This window comes from Thamnophis sirtalis, unplaced genomic scaffold, assembly GCF_051295495.1.
Source record: "Thamnophis sirtalis isolate CommonGarterSnake01/CBP01778 unplaced genomic scaffold, rThaSir2_p1.2 scaffold_8, whole genome shotgun sequence".
NCBI classification, from domain to species: Eukaryota; Metazoa; Chordata; class Lepidosauria; order Squamata; family Natricidae; genus Thamnophis; species Thamnophis sirtalis.
Window position 1 is genome coordinate 31,964,755 of NW_028261388.1, and position 11,941 is coordinate 31,976,695.

Below are 11,941 nucleotides of genomic sequence, written 5' to 3' on the forward strand. Positions count from 1 at the left end.
AGACCAGAAGAACTAGAAGGAAAACAATGAGATTTGCTGCTTTACTTATAGTTTTAAATTTATTCTTTGGATTAACAGTTTATAGTCTAGATTGCAAATCTTACAACAGAGTATTTTCTTGAAAGAAGGGTGGTGTCACTTTAAATTTATTTGGCTCAAAATCCATTCCTACACTATTTTTTCAAATCTGAAAGGGTTAATTCTAACAAATGTGGCAGATACTAGCTGGACTACTCTATATTAATAGCAGAGAAAACAATATTTTTTTCATCTAAATTTGAGGAGTTTGTCATAGAAACTCCCTTTGCAATGTATCTCAGTGTATGGCAGAGACCATGTCTGCCTGTGCCATAATGGCAGCATTTTTTAATTCATCCTTTCAGTAAATGCATTTTCAGAATTTCAGTTTCTCAGGAAAATGGAAAATAAGAACAGTTACAACTATTCATTCCAAGGGAGATTCTATTTTGCTGTTTGGCAAAAATGCTGGCATTTGCAACTCATTTGGGTCCTGTATCTCGATCCTATGCCTTGATCTAAGATATATATATTTCTTTTATTTTCAAATAATTCTTTTTAGGAAATATGATTTTTTTCAAATAGCTGAAGGTTGAAATGTTTTTTTTAATAAGCAAATAATCTGAACTTTTCAAATTGACTTGAAAAATCCTTACAGGTCAGTTCCTATTATATTATAAATCTTTAATTTAAAGGGGAAAATGGATATTCCTATTCAAATAGAAAGCATGTATAATAGCTAAATGTGTACTGATTTAAATATATAGAATAAAAGGTTAACTTTACATCTGTTGTACAATGTTCTCATGTTAAAGGTATTCTGAGAATAATCCAAGTTGCAAAAAATGCTCTAAATCAGAAGAAATTGTTTAGGTTAATAGCAAAGACAACCTCCTGGCTATTTTCTAAAACTGGAAATATCTTTTACATGAGAAGTTACAAAAAAGGAAACTTTTTTAATAAGCCAAAAATGTAGTTAAAAAGGAAAAACGTTATTCTGGTTGCTAAGAATGAATTCATCCTTTTCTTTTATACTCTGCTGGCAGGTCTGTCCTATATTTTAACAGATAAGAAAAAGAATAAATAATTGCTATTATTTCTGAGTAAGAAACTATTTTTTACAGAAAAATACTGTAAATGATTTTATAATGTGTGGGTTTTTCCCACTAGTATTTGTATGTTGAAATACATCTCTCTCTCTCTCTCTCTCTCTCTCTCTCTCTCTCTCTCTCTCTCTCTCTCTCTCTCTCTCTCTCTCTCTCTCTCTCTCTCTCTCTCTCTCTCTCTCACACACACACACACACACACACACACACACACACACACACACACACACACACACACACACAGGCATACCCCACACCCTATTAAACAGATTTTTTTCCAGTTTTTAATTTTAGTTATACATGATACGTGCTTTCCCTCACATTATTTTATGTGAGTATGTATGATGGAACTCTATTAAATATATTTAAAACAAATTCCTGAAACTCGAAATAAAGAATTACTCACTGGATTTGGTTGGGGTTGTATCAGGACTGGAAGAAGTTTTTGGTCTGGTTGGAACTTGATGTGTTTCCTTAGGAGCTGTAAGAAATTATACTGAGGTTTTTTAAAACTAATATCTCAAACTACAGAGCATACAGAAAAACAGTTCTACAAATATACACACATACACACACACACATATCCAATAAAAATCAGTAATAATTATATAACTGTTTAATAAAACACGGTATTATAAATATGAGCACTGTTATAAAAATACTGATTTAAAAAAGACGCAATTCCAAAAACTAGACTACATTATTAATTCTCTGAACTAGATGCAATGGGGTTTGAGATTTAGACAAGAGAAACCACCTTCCAGGCTCCTTTCCATTATTTAAATAAAAACACTGGCGTGGCTAAGTAAAAAAATGTGTTAACACAGCTTTGTGAACTCTTACTCAAGGGAGCTGTTTCATCAAATGACAAGGAAGATAAATAAAAACATTTGAGGTCAAATGAGGTCTATGAGTATCTGACTGGAATTTTCCAAAGTGTTTTTCAGATCTTACATGGTCTTCTGACTGAAAGATATACATGTAGACATAAATACACAGTAAATACAGATATAGTTTTCAGAGAGAACTATACCTGTATTTAAAAAGAATTCTCTTGAGCGAGTGTTCTTCACTCCCAGTCAGTAAAAGTCAGCTTGAAATAGCTAGGCTATTTTCTTCTAGTTGTGTGCACCTGGTTCTGCCACTGTATGTTACTCTTTTTTCTTCTGTTAACAGAAGGTTTCATATGGTTGTACATTCTAATCCAGTGTTTCTCAACCTTGGCAACTTGAAGATGTCATCTTCAAGTTGCCAAGGTTGAGAAACACTGTTCTAATCATTTATACCTGAGGGCACATTACATGTGTGTAATTTCAGCTACTTCATGGGCAACTTCCAAATGCTAACAGTCACAACCACTTGGTGCTTGTATTGCCACCCTACTGTAGCACTGGTCAAGGGCTCACTACTAATCCCTCACTCTAACTTCCTTAACCAACCTTTTTTCCCCCCTGCATGACTTGTCACGGAGCTATTTTTAAATAGAAACATAATGCTTCTTTCAGCAGAGTGTCAGGCCTGAGTTGAAACAGCCTGAGCCACAAATGTGATCCAGAAATGTAACCTATTAGTCAGACAACTTGCCAACCATTATAAACGCCCACCTACACATAACCATACTTATTCACAATATCTTAAGAATAGTAATTGGTATTGGTTTTCTCACTGCATTTGGAAAAATGAGAGTGGAACCAGGGATTCCATAAACACTTCCATAATATGTTTTGCATTGAAACAGTAATGATAGCACCATTTGCCAGCCTTGTAAGGCACAGTTTTAGAACAGAATAAGAGTTGGAAGGGACCTTGGAGGTCTTCTAGTCCAACCCCCTGCTTAGGCAGGAAACTCTATACCACTTCAGACAAATAGTTATCCAACATCTTCTTAAAAACGTCCAGTGTTGGAGCATTCACAACTTCTGGAGGCAAGTTGTTCCACTGATTAATTGTTCTAACTGTCTGGAAATTTCTCCTTAGTTCTAAGTTGCTTCTCTCCTTGATTTGTTTCCACCTTTTGCTTCTTGTCCTACTCTCAGATGCTTTGGAGAATAGCTTTATTCCCTTTTCTTTGTGGCAACCCCATAGATATTGGAACACTGCTATCATGTTTTCCCTAGTCCTTCTTTTCATTAAACTAGACATACCCAGTTACTCCAACCATTCTTCATATGTTTTAGCCTCCAGTTCCTTAATCATCTTTGTTGCTTTTCTCTGCTTTTATGCCAGCAGACATTCCTGTAAGCTTATGAACTCAAGACTGCATTTAAACAGCTGTCTTGCTGCACCATTGATGCATACTCTATGGCTACACAATTTAATAATAATATGAAAAAGGCATTAATAATGAAGAACTTAAACAAAAAGCTCAGTGGGATGATAAATATGATGACATCTCATTAGACATAAATTTCTCATTATTTGGATTTTTTTAAAAAATCTGAAAATCCATAATTAAATATATTACCAGTTGATGATTTTGCTTGTTCATTTTTAAAAATAATCTCTTCTACCTCTGCATCAATAATATCAATAAATAAAAAAATAAAAAATATATTGTAAATAAATTGCAACATAACGTGAAAAGTACATTTCGGTTTCATTCTGCTATAGCAGCTAGTGAATATACATATTTTATTTGATCAAGTTTCAGTAACAAGCTGGATATGGATCATAAGAATGTCTTTTGAGATATGAAATACAAGAATTAGTTAGACAGTTATTTTACCAATATACAGAGCATTTCATTCAGAGGCTCTGTCTGTAACTTTCTAAACCAAATATCTCTTTTCCAAGAATTGTGCTGAAAATAGTCAGACAATCCCAGAAAAACATACAACTGCTTTAAGAAAGTGTGAACAGGTGTACTCCACTTCATTCTTTTGCCTTTTTGAATGCACCCCTGTAACATATACTGAATTGTTTCTAATACTCTTACTATGTATTTGTCTATGTACAGACATTATTTATTGTTATGATCAGAAAATGATAGGAATGCATTTGTTTGTTTAGAAATGTTTTATGAACAATGGGGAATATAAAGATTGACTTCATTAATTAGAATATAATTCTGCTTATATATTGCATAAACATATACTCATACCAAAGTTAATTCAGTTTACCTGAACCATTCTCAGATTGGAATATAGATGTTTGCCTTTATTTTTTGCTACCTACAATTGTAACTTTTGAAAGCTACACTATGTGGAATACATCTAGCTTAGTGTTTACAAAGGGTATTTTATAGAATTTAAAAGACAAATAAAATTCTTATATAACATAGTTTAAATCTATGTGCAAAGGAATAGGTGTCAATAGCTAACTGTTTTTGTATTAATCATCATTAAGTGTCTGGCTATTCAGACACAAAAGATCTTCCCATGCCTTTTAAATTGCATTTGTAGTAACCGACAGAGAAGAGATGGTGGGCTATCTGTTGAAAGAAAACAACCAGAGGCTACCAAGGACTGCACTGTTCCTCCAGAAAAATTAAAGCTGTATCTCATTCCTTGAAGTGTCTCCTTTTATGGCCTAACCTGGCTACATAATCAGAAAAGGCCTTTTTGAGAATCAGCTCACTTTCACTAGTAATTTACCTAGTTAGTTACTTGGCTGATAACATGCACATCCCAGGTTATAATGTGTATTCCCAGGAAGGACATTCCCAGTCTCCGAAGTCATAGAGAAGTCATTGTTAATTGAATTTATTTAGATTTGAATAAAATTGATATAAAATTAATTGTTTTTTATTTTTATTTTTTAAGTGTGTATTTTTAATCATGGTAAATTCTGAACATTGCATAAAAGATAGATGGAGCATACATTTGAATAAATAAAAGGGATTTTAATGCATAGAACAGCTGGGGAAATAAATAAAAAAGCAATATTTTATTTAGAAGTAATTATTGTACATGGGCAGAGATACTAAAATGAGGTTTCTTACTAGAAATCCATTTGGCATAATTAGAATTAGAAATATTGTTATTCATATGAATCGAAATAACTACAAGCAAAAATATTTTGGCAAAATAGGACTTTCCTAACTTCCATATTTCCAAAGAAGATTTTACAAAGTCACCTGTAAAGTCTGAGAACCCCCTATTTGATATTCAGTACACTGATAGACTTACTGTTTCAGTAAAAGATTTGTAGCTCAGATTGTAACAAAAAATGTCTTCATTTCATGCTAGAATACTGTTGCTTACAAACCACTAAGAAAGAATTACAGTTCTATGCCATCCCTACTTCTTTTTAACATCTACATGAAATGAAGGAGGTAGTCATTCCTCAGTATGAGGTAAAGCATCATTAGCATTCTGATGTTCCTCAACTATATAAATCTGTTCCGACTCAAACAAGTGAAAGTTGTTGAGGTTCTGTCACAGTATCTGAAGTCTATTGAAGTCTGAAGGGAGAAAACAATTTCAATTCAGTTCTACCATGGCTGAATGGTCATGGCTTTTGGATTCATGAGAGGAGTATGGGCCAGATTTCCTATTATTGATTATTACTAATTGTTACTTTTTTCTTGCATAACTTTCTCTTGTATGCCTCTCAGAGACAAATTTAATAAGAAAAACTTACTTCTAAAGGAAAAAAAAACCTAATAAATTTGTATTCCCAAATTATGTTGGGTTTTTTTAATGCAGACTTTGACACATGGAGATAATTTAAATAACAATATAAAATTTTACCAGATTTTGGTAGTAGCAGTGGACTGATTGTTGTTTCAGTGATGGAAACATGATGCTTGGCCTTTGTATCTGAAAAAGAAAAAAAAACCTTCAAAATTATTAACATGTAAATAAGGTCAGGTCGGGCATTTTAAAATTGAAGGTGAAGGTGAAGGTGAAGAAACATGCTGTGGATATGAAGTGTACAAAATCAGCCACACAAAAGGGTTGAGAAAGAAGTAGGCTCAATACATATATAAAATTAGTGCTTTATGAAAATTTCAGGAGCCAGCTTAAAAAAGAAATGGACATTACAAACACGTGGGACTTGACTTCGTATAATAAGGCCACTTCCAGCTATTTTCATATGACTGAATCACTGTGCAAGGAAAGAAAGAAAAAGCAGTACTGTGGGAAAAAAATAAATAGAATGGTTAAAAGTCTTCAGTGCTAAATGACTAGCAAACCTAGAGAAAGGATGGGATTTAATGGAAAAAAAAGATGATGTTAGATGATCTTACAGAAAAGAAAATGTAATGGATTTCTGAACAAGAAAGTAAAATAAGAAAATCAATCAATGTGCCAGGAAAACACTATTACCTACTATTGGAAGTTCATTGCTAAACGTAATAGGTTCCAAAACTGTACCGGGGAAAAAAGGGAACTATTAGAATATGGAAAACCTTTCAGAATGCCTGTAACTGCAACACTAATTTACAAACAAAAAAATATTGTAGCTTTAAAGACAGAAATTGATACATAATCTTAGAAACTAACATTAGAAACTAATAAGAATCAATGCATTTGCGCACATGTTCCAAAGTTGCGTTGAATCCAGAAAATACCTATGCCCAAGGAGTTGCCAGGAATGCATTATCTATCTATTTACTAAGAATCATATTGAAAACAATTTTATCTCATGTATAATAACATATAATTATCAGGATTAATAATTGAGAGTTATGGCATGCTCAAAAGTTAACGAACATAATTATATGCCCATCCCAGCTGAAAATAAAAAAGCAACCAACCCCCAACCCTCCAAATTTAGAACGTCGAAACTGAAGAACATGGTTACACCTATGTACTCCAAGATGCCTCAGAGGTGGTTCATAATTTCACAAACATGAATCAAAAGCATTCCATCATAAAATGCATGATCTGAAGATAAAGAAATATATTGTCTCAGAGGGGTCTTATTCCCCTATATGGACTCTCATAGGAAGCTTTAGTGTATGTAGTGGATTTCTCCAATTATGAAGTTTACTTCTATTCCCATTCTATAAAGGGGACATTCAAGGTGTTGCAGGACGTTCAGAATTGGATCACAACATTTATAATTTATACAACTTATAATTTTAAGGAAGTACTGACTTCATAGTACTATTGGATAAGATTATACTAGATAGGTTCAAGAGGTTCTTGTAATAAGGCAGAAAAATGTAAATAAAAAAGTCACTCTACCATGATTTCTTTCTGGTACTTCTGAAAAGATGTAGTTAGGTTCTTTAATTTTTGATGGATCAGGGCTTGATTCATAGGAAGCTGAAAGGAAGTCCAGTCTAGATTTAATCTGGGTGTTTATAGGAAGGTACAAGATTCAAACTACCATGTGATATTAATCATATCTTATGACAGGATTTTGAACTGAAGAAGAAAGAATTATCAAAGGGCAATGAGGGTTAAACCTTGGGAAAATAAAGTTCTAAATAACATGAATAAAAATGGATAGTCAGCTAATACTATGCACTGGTGTAGTGAAGTTCTGCAGATGACCATCAGATGATCACGGGCATATTTTAAAAAGTTATATCCATTACAGAAACTCCTTGTGCCATGCAGCCTTGGCAGCCTTGTAGCAACAACAAACTGTATTCAATTTTACCTAACATATGAGAAAATATAATTACCAGGTTTGGTAATTGGAAGATCTGGTGTGGTCAAGACTTTAGGAAGATATTTATCATCTATTGTTGAAACTGGAAAAAAGCAAACCCCCAAATAAGTTCTCATTGTACATATTGAAGGATATGGCTATACACACATACATATGTCTAAAGCTATTTCATCTTAAATTGGAATTATCAGGCATGATACTACTATGAATATATTGCCTTAGATGGGTTTTAATCCTCTATAAAAGATGATCAAAGGAAATTCTAGTTTGTAGGATGTGCTTTTTCTGATTATAAAGTGTACCTCCATTCTACTTAGTGTTGTAGAGCATTCATGATTCAATAATATCATTAGAATTTGTGCATATACTAATTTCCAGAATGTCTGGATTTTGTAAACCCTTTTGATAAGATTACACTAGATGGATGCAAGAACCTATCTTGTAAAGGGTCAGAGATTAGAACATAAAAAAGGCACTCTACCATGTTTCTTCTCTGGTACTTCTGTAATGATGTAGCCAGGTTGTTTAACTTTTGATGGAACAGGGCTGGGTTCATAAGAAACTGAAAGGAAGTCCAAGTATAGAATTAGTCTGCAATTTGACAGGAAGTACGGGATTCAAAATACTGTGTGACCCTAATCATATGACATGAAAAGCTTCTGAAGGAAGAATTGTCAAAGGATAATGGGTAATTTCAGGAAAACCACCAGGAATGCTTTATCTACCAACACTTCACATATAATTTTATCAAACATATGACAATATATAATTACCAGGTTTGGTAATTGGGAGATCTGGTGTGGTCAAGACCTTAGGAAGATATTTATCATCTATTGTTGAAACTGGAAAAAAGCAAACAACCCCCAAATAAGTTCTCATTGTACATATTGAAGGACATGGCTATACACCCATATATATGTCTAAAGCTATTTCATCTTAAATTGGAATTGTCAGGCATGATACTACTATGAAGAAATATATTGCTTTAGATGTGTTTTAGTCCTCTATAAAAGATGGTCAAAGGAAATTCTAGTTTGTAGGATGTGCTTTTTTCTGATTATAAAGTGTACCTCCATTCTACTTAGTGTTGTAGAGCATTCATGATTCAATAATATCGTTAGAATTTGTGCATATACTAATTTCCAGAATGTCTGGATTTTGTAAACCCTTTTGATAAGATTACACTAGATGGATGCAAGAACCTATCTTGTAAAGGGTCAGAGATTAGAACATAAAAAAGGCACTCTACCATATTTCTTCTCTGGTACTTCTGTAATGATGTAGCCAGGTTGTTTAACTTTTGATGGAACAGGGCTGGGTTCATAAGAAACTGAAAGGAAGTCCAAGTATAGAATTAGTCTGCAATTTGACAGGAAGTACGGGATTCAAAATACTGTGTGACCCTAATCATATGACATGAAAAGATTCTGAAGGAAGAATTGTCAAAGGATAATGGGTAATTTCAGGAAAACCACCAGGAATGCTTTATCTACCAACACTTCACATATAATTTTATCAAACATATGACAATATATAATTACCAGGTTTGGTAATTGGGAGATCTGGTGTGGTCAAGACCTTAGGAAGATATTTATCATCTATTGTTGAAACTGGAAAAAAGCAAACAACCCCCAAATAAGTTCTCATTGTACATATTGAAGGACATGGCTATACACCCATATATATGTCTAAAGCTATTTCATCTTAAATTGGAATTGTCAGGCATGATACTACTATGAAGAAATATATTGCTTTAGATGTGTTTTAGTCCTCTATAAAAGATGGTCAAAGGAAATTCTAGTTTGTAGGATGTGCTTTTTTCTGATTATAAAGTGTACCTCCATTCTACTTAGTGTTGTAGAGCATTCATGATTCAATAATATCGTTAGAATTTGTGCATATACTAATTTCCAGCATGTCTGGATTTTGTAAACCCTTTTGATAAGATTATACTAGATAGATGCAAGAACCTTTGAACCAATTGAAACTGGAAAAAAGCAAAGAACCCCAGAACAGGTTTACAGTGTCCATACTGAAGGATTTGGTCACACCTATGTACCCTAAGTCTCCCATCTTGAAATTGAATTGTTATGCACGGTCCTACAATTAATTAATAAATTGTCTTAGATGATTTTTAATCTTCAGTGGAGGACCATCTAAAATTTTTTTTGGTGCTTGGATAGATGTCTTCAGGTTTGAATGTGTACTCTACTATTTTTTATACAGTTTTCTACAGCATTTTTGATTGAATCAATCATAAGGGGCAATACAGGATTCAAAATACCACATGGCACTAGTCATACCTTAAGAAAGGATTCTCAAAGAGTAAATCTCAATAAAATGTACATCAAAAGTAGCATGAGAAAAAAATGGATTGTCTACTAATATTATGTATCTTCGTAGTGTCGCTCTACAAATTATCTATCAGAATGTCTTTCAAAGATCTGTTCAATCCAGAAACCATTTTTCTAAGTAGCCATCTAGAGTGCATTATCTAGCAATAATCACACTATATACATTTTCTTCCACACATGGGAACACGTGATTACCAGGTTTGGTAAGTAGCAGCTCTGGCGTGGTCAAGACTTTAGGAAGATAATTATCATCCTCAGTTGAAACTGGAAAAAAGCAAAGACCCCCAAAACAATTTCAAAATATTCATATTAAAAGGCATGGTTTCACCTATTTACAGTATGTCTAATTTGCCTAAGAGCTCTTTCATCTTAAAATGGAATTTTCAGGTGTGATTCTACTATGAAGAAACAAATAGTCTTAGAAGGATTTTAATTTTCCATATTTGAGCTTCAAGGAAAATTTTGGGTGTATGATCCACTATCATTTGGTTGGAAAGTGTGCTTCCACTTATTGAGGAAGTATTGTAAAAAATTCATGAATAATGTACTTAGAACTTATGCATATAGACATTTCCAGAATATCTGGATAAAAGTACACTAGAGAGATGCAAAAACTTATCTTGTAAGCAAGAAGAAAGTAATATATAAAAAAATTCACTCTACCATGTTTCCTGTCTTGTACTTCTGGCATGATGTAGCCAGGTTCTTTAAATTTTGATGGAACAGGGCTTGGTTCATAAGAAACTGAAAGGAATTCCAATATAAAATTAGTCTGCAATCTGACAGGGAGTACAGGATTCAAAATACTTGTGATCATATGAGATGAAAGGATTTTGAAGGAAGAATTCTTAAATGGGCAATTTCAGGAAAATGAAAATCAAAAGGAGCATGATAAGAAATATATAGTCTTCTAATTCTAATACTAGCCATCTGTGTCATAAAGCTCTGCATCTAATCTGCAGGCATATCTTTCAAACTCTGTTCAGTCCAGAAACTCCTTGTTTCTAAGCAGCCACCAGGGGTGCATTATCTACCAACAATCTTTTCACACATATTTTTATCAAACATATGAGAACACATAATTACCAGATTTGGTAATTGGAAGTTCTGGTGTGGTCAATACTTTAGGAAGATAATTATCATCCTCAGTTGAAACTGGAAAAAAGAAACAACCCCAAGTAAGTTCACATTGCTGATGTTGGAAGCCATGGTTACACCTACATATGTTAAAGTACCTAACACCTCTTTCATGTTAAAATGGAATTGTTGGGCATGGCCCTACTATGAAATAGCTTGTCTTAGATGGGTTTTAATGGGTTTTACATACAGGATGGTCAAATGAAATTTTGGTTTGTAAGATGTGCTGTCTTCTGGTTGGAAAGTGCACTTCCAGTCTGCTCTGTATTGTAGGACATCCATGATTGATTAATATACTTATAATGGTTTTAGGTAATGGATTCCAGAATGTCTGGATTTCATAAATCCATTGTATAAGATTATACCATATATCTTCATATCTTATCTTGTTAAGGGTCAGCAAGTAGTACATTGAAAAGTAACTCTACCATGTTTCCTTTCTGGTACATCTGGAAGGACGTAGTCTGGTTCGTTGAATTTTGATGTAACAGGAGTTGGTTCATAAGAAACTGAAAGGAAGTCATATCTAGAATTAATCTACATTTTGACCGGGGGGGGGGGGGTCAGGATTCAAAATACTGTGTGATCCTAATCACATCTTGTGATTTTGAACTGAATAAGGAAGTTTTCTGAAAGTGTAATGGGAGTCAAACATTAAGAAAATAAAGATCTAAGTAGCATGGGAAAAAAACATATTGTTCTCCCAATACTAGCCATCTCTATAGCAAACTCTGCATATGAGCTACATGTCTTTTGATG

At 33.4% G+C, this 11,941-nt stretch overlaps 1 protein-coding gene across 1 annotated transcript in view; it reads right to left on the reverse strand.

Annotated features, from left to right (window-relative positions):
* The window catches only part of ABI3BP (ABI family member 3 binding protein), a 144,446-nt gene that overhangs the window by 36,918 nt on the left and 95,587 nt on the right, over positions 1-11,941 (reverse strand). The window contains exons 49-60 of the mRNA XM_087721379.1: positions 11,132-11,200; positions 10,709-10,789; positions 10,241-10,309; positions 9,233-9,301; positions 8,941-9,021; positions 8,465-8,533; positions 8,173-8,253; positions 7,705-7,773; positions 7,259-7,339; positions 6,395-6,436; positions 5,816-5,884; positions 1,531-1,605 (exon numbers count right to left, since the gene is read on the reverse strand). Coding sequence (XP_087577505.1) covers positions 1,531-1,605; positions 5,816-5,884; positions 6,395-6,436; positions 7,259-7,339; positions 7,705-7,773; positions 8,173-8,253; positions 8,465-8,533; positions 8,941-9,021; positions 9,233-9,301; positions 10,241-10,309; positions 10,709-10,789; positions 11,132-11,200 — 855 coding nt within the window. The remainder of the gene's footprint in view (positions 1-1,530; positions 1,606-5,815; positions 5,885-6,394; positions 6,437-7,258; positions 7,340-7,704; positions 7,774-8,172; positions 8,254-8,464; positions 8,534-8,940; positions 9,022-9,232; positions 9,302-10,240; positions 10,310-10,708; positions 10,790-11,131; positions 11,201-11,941) is intronic.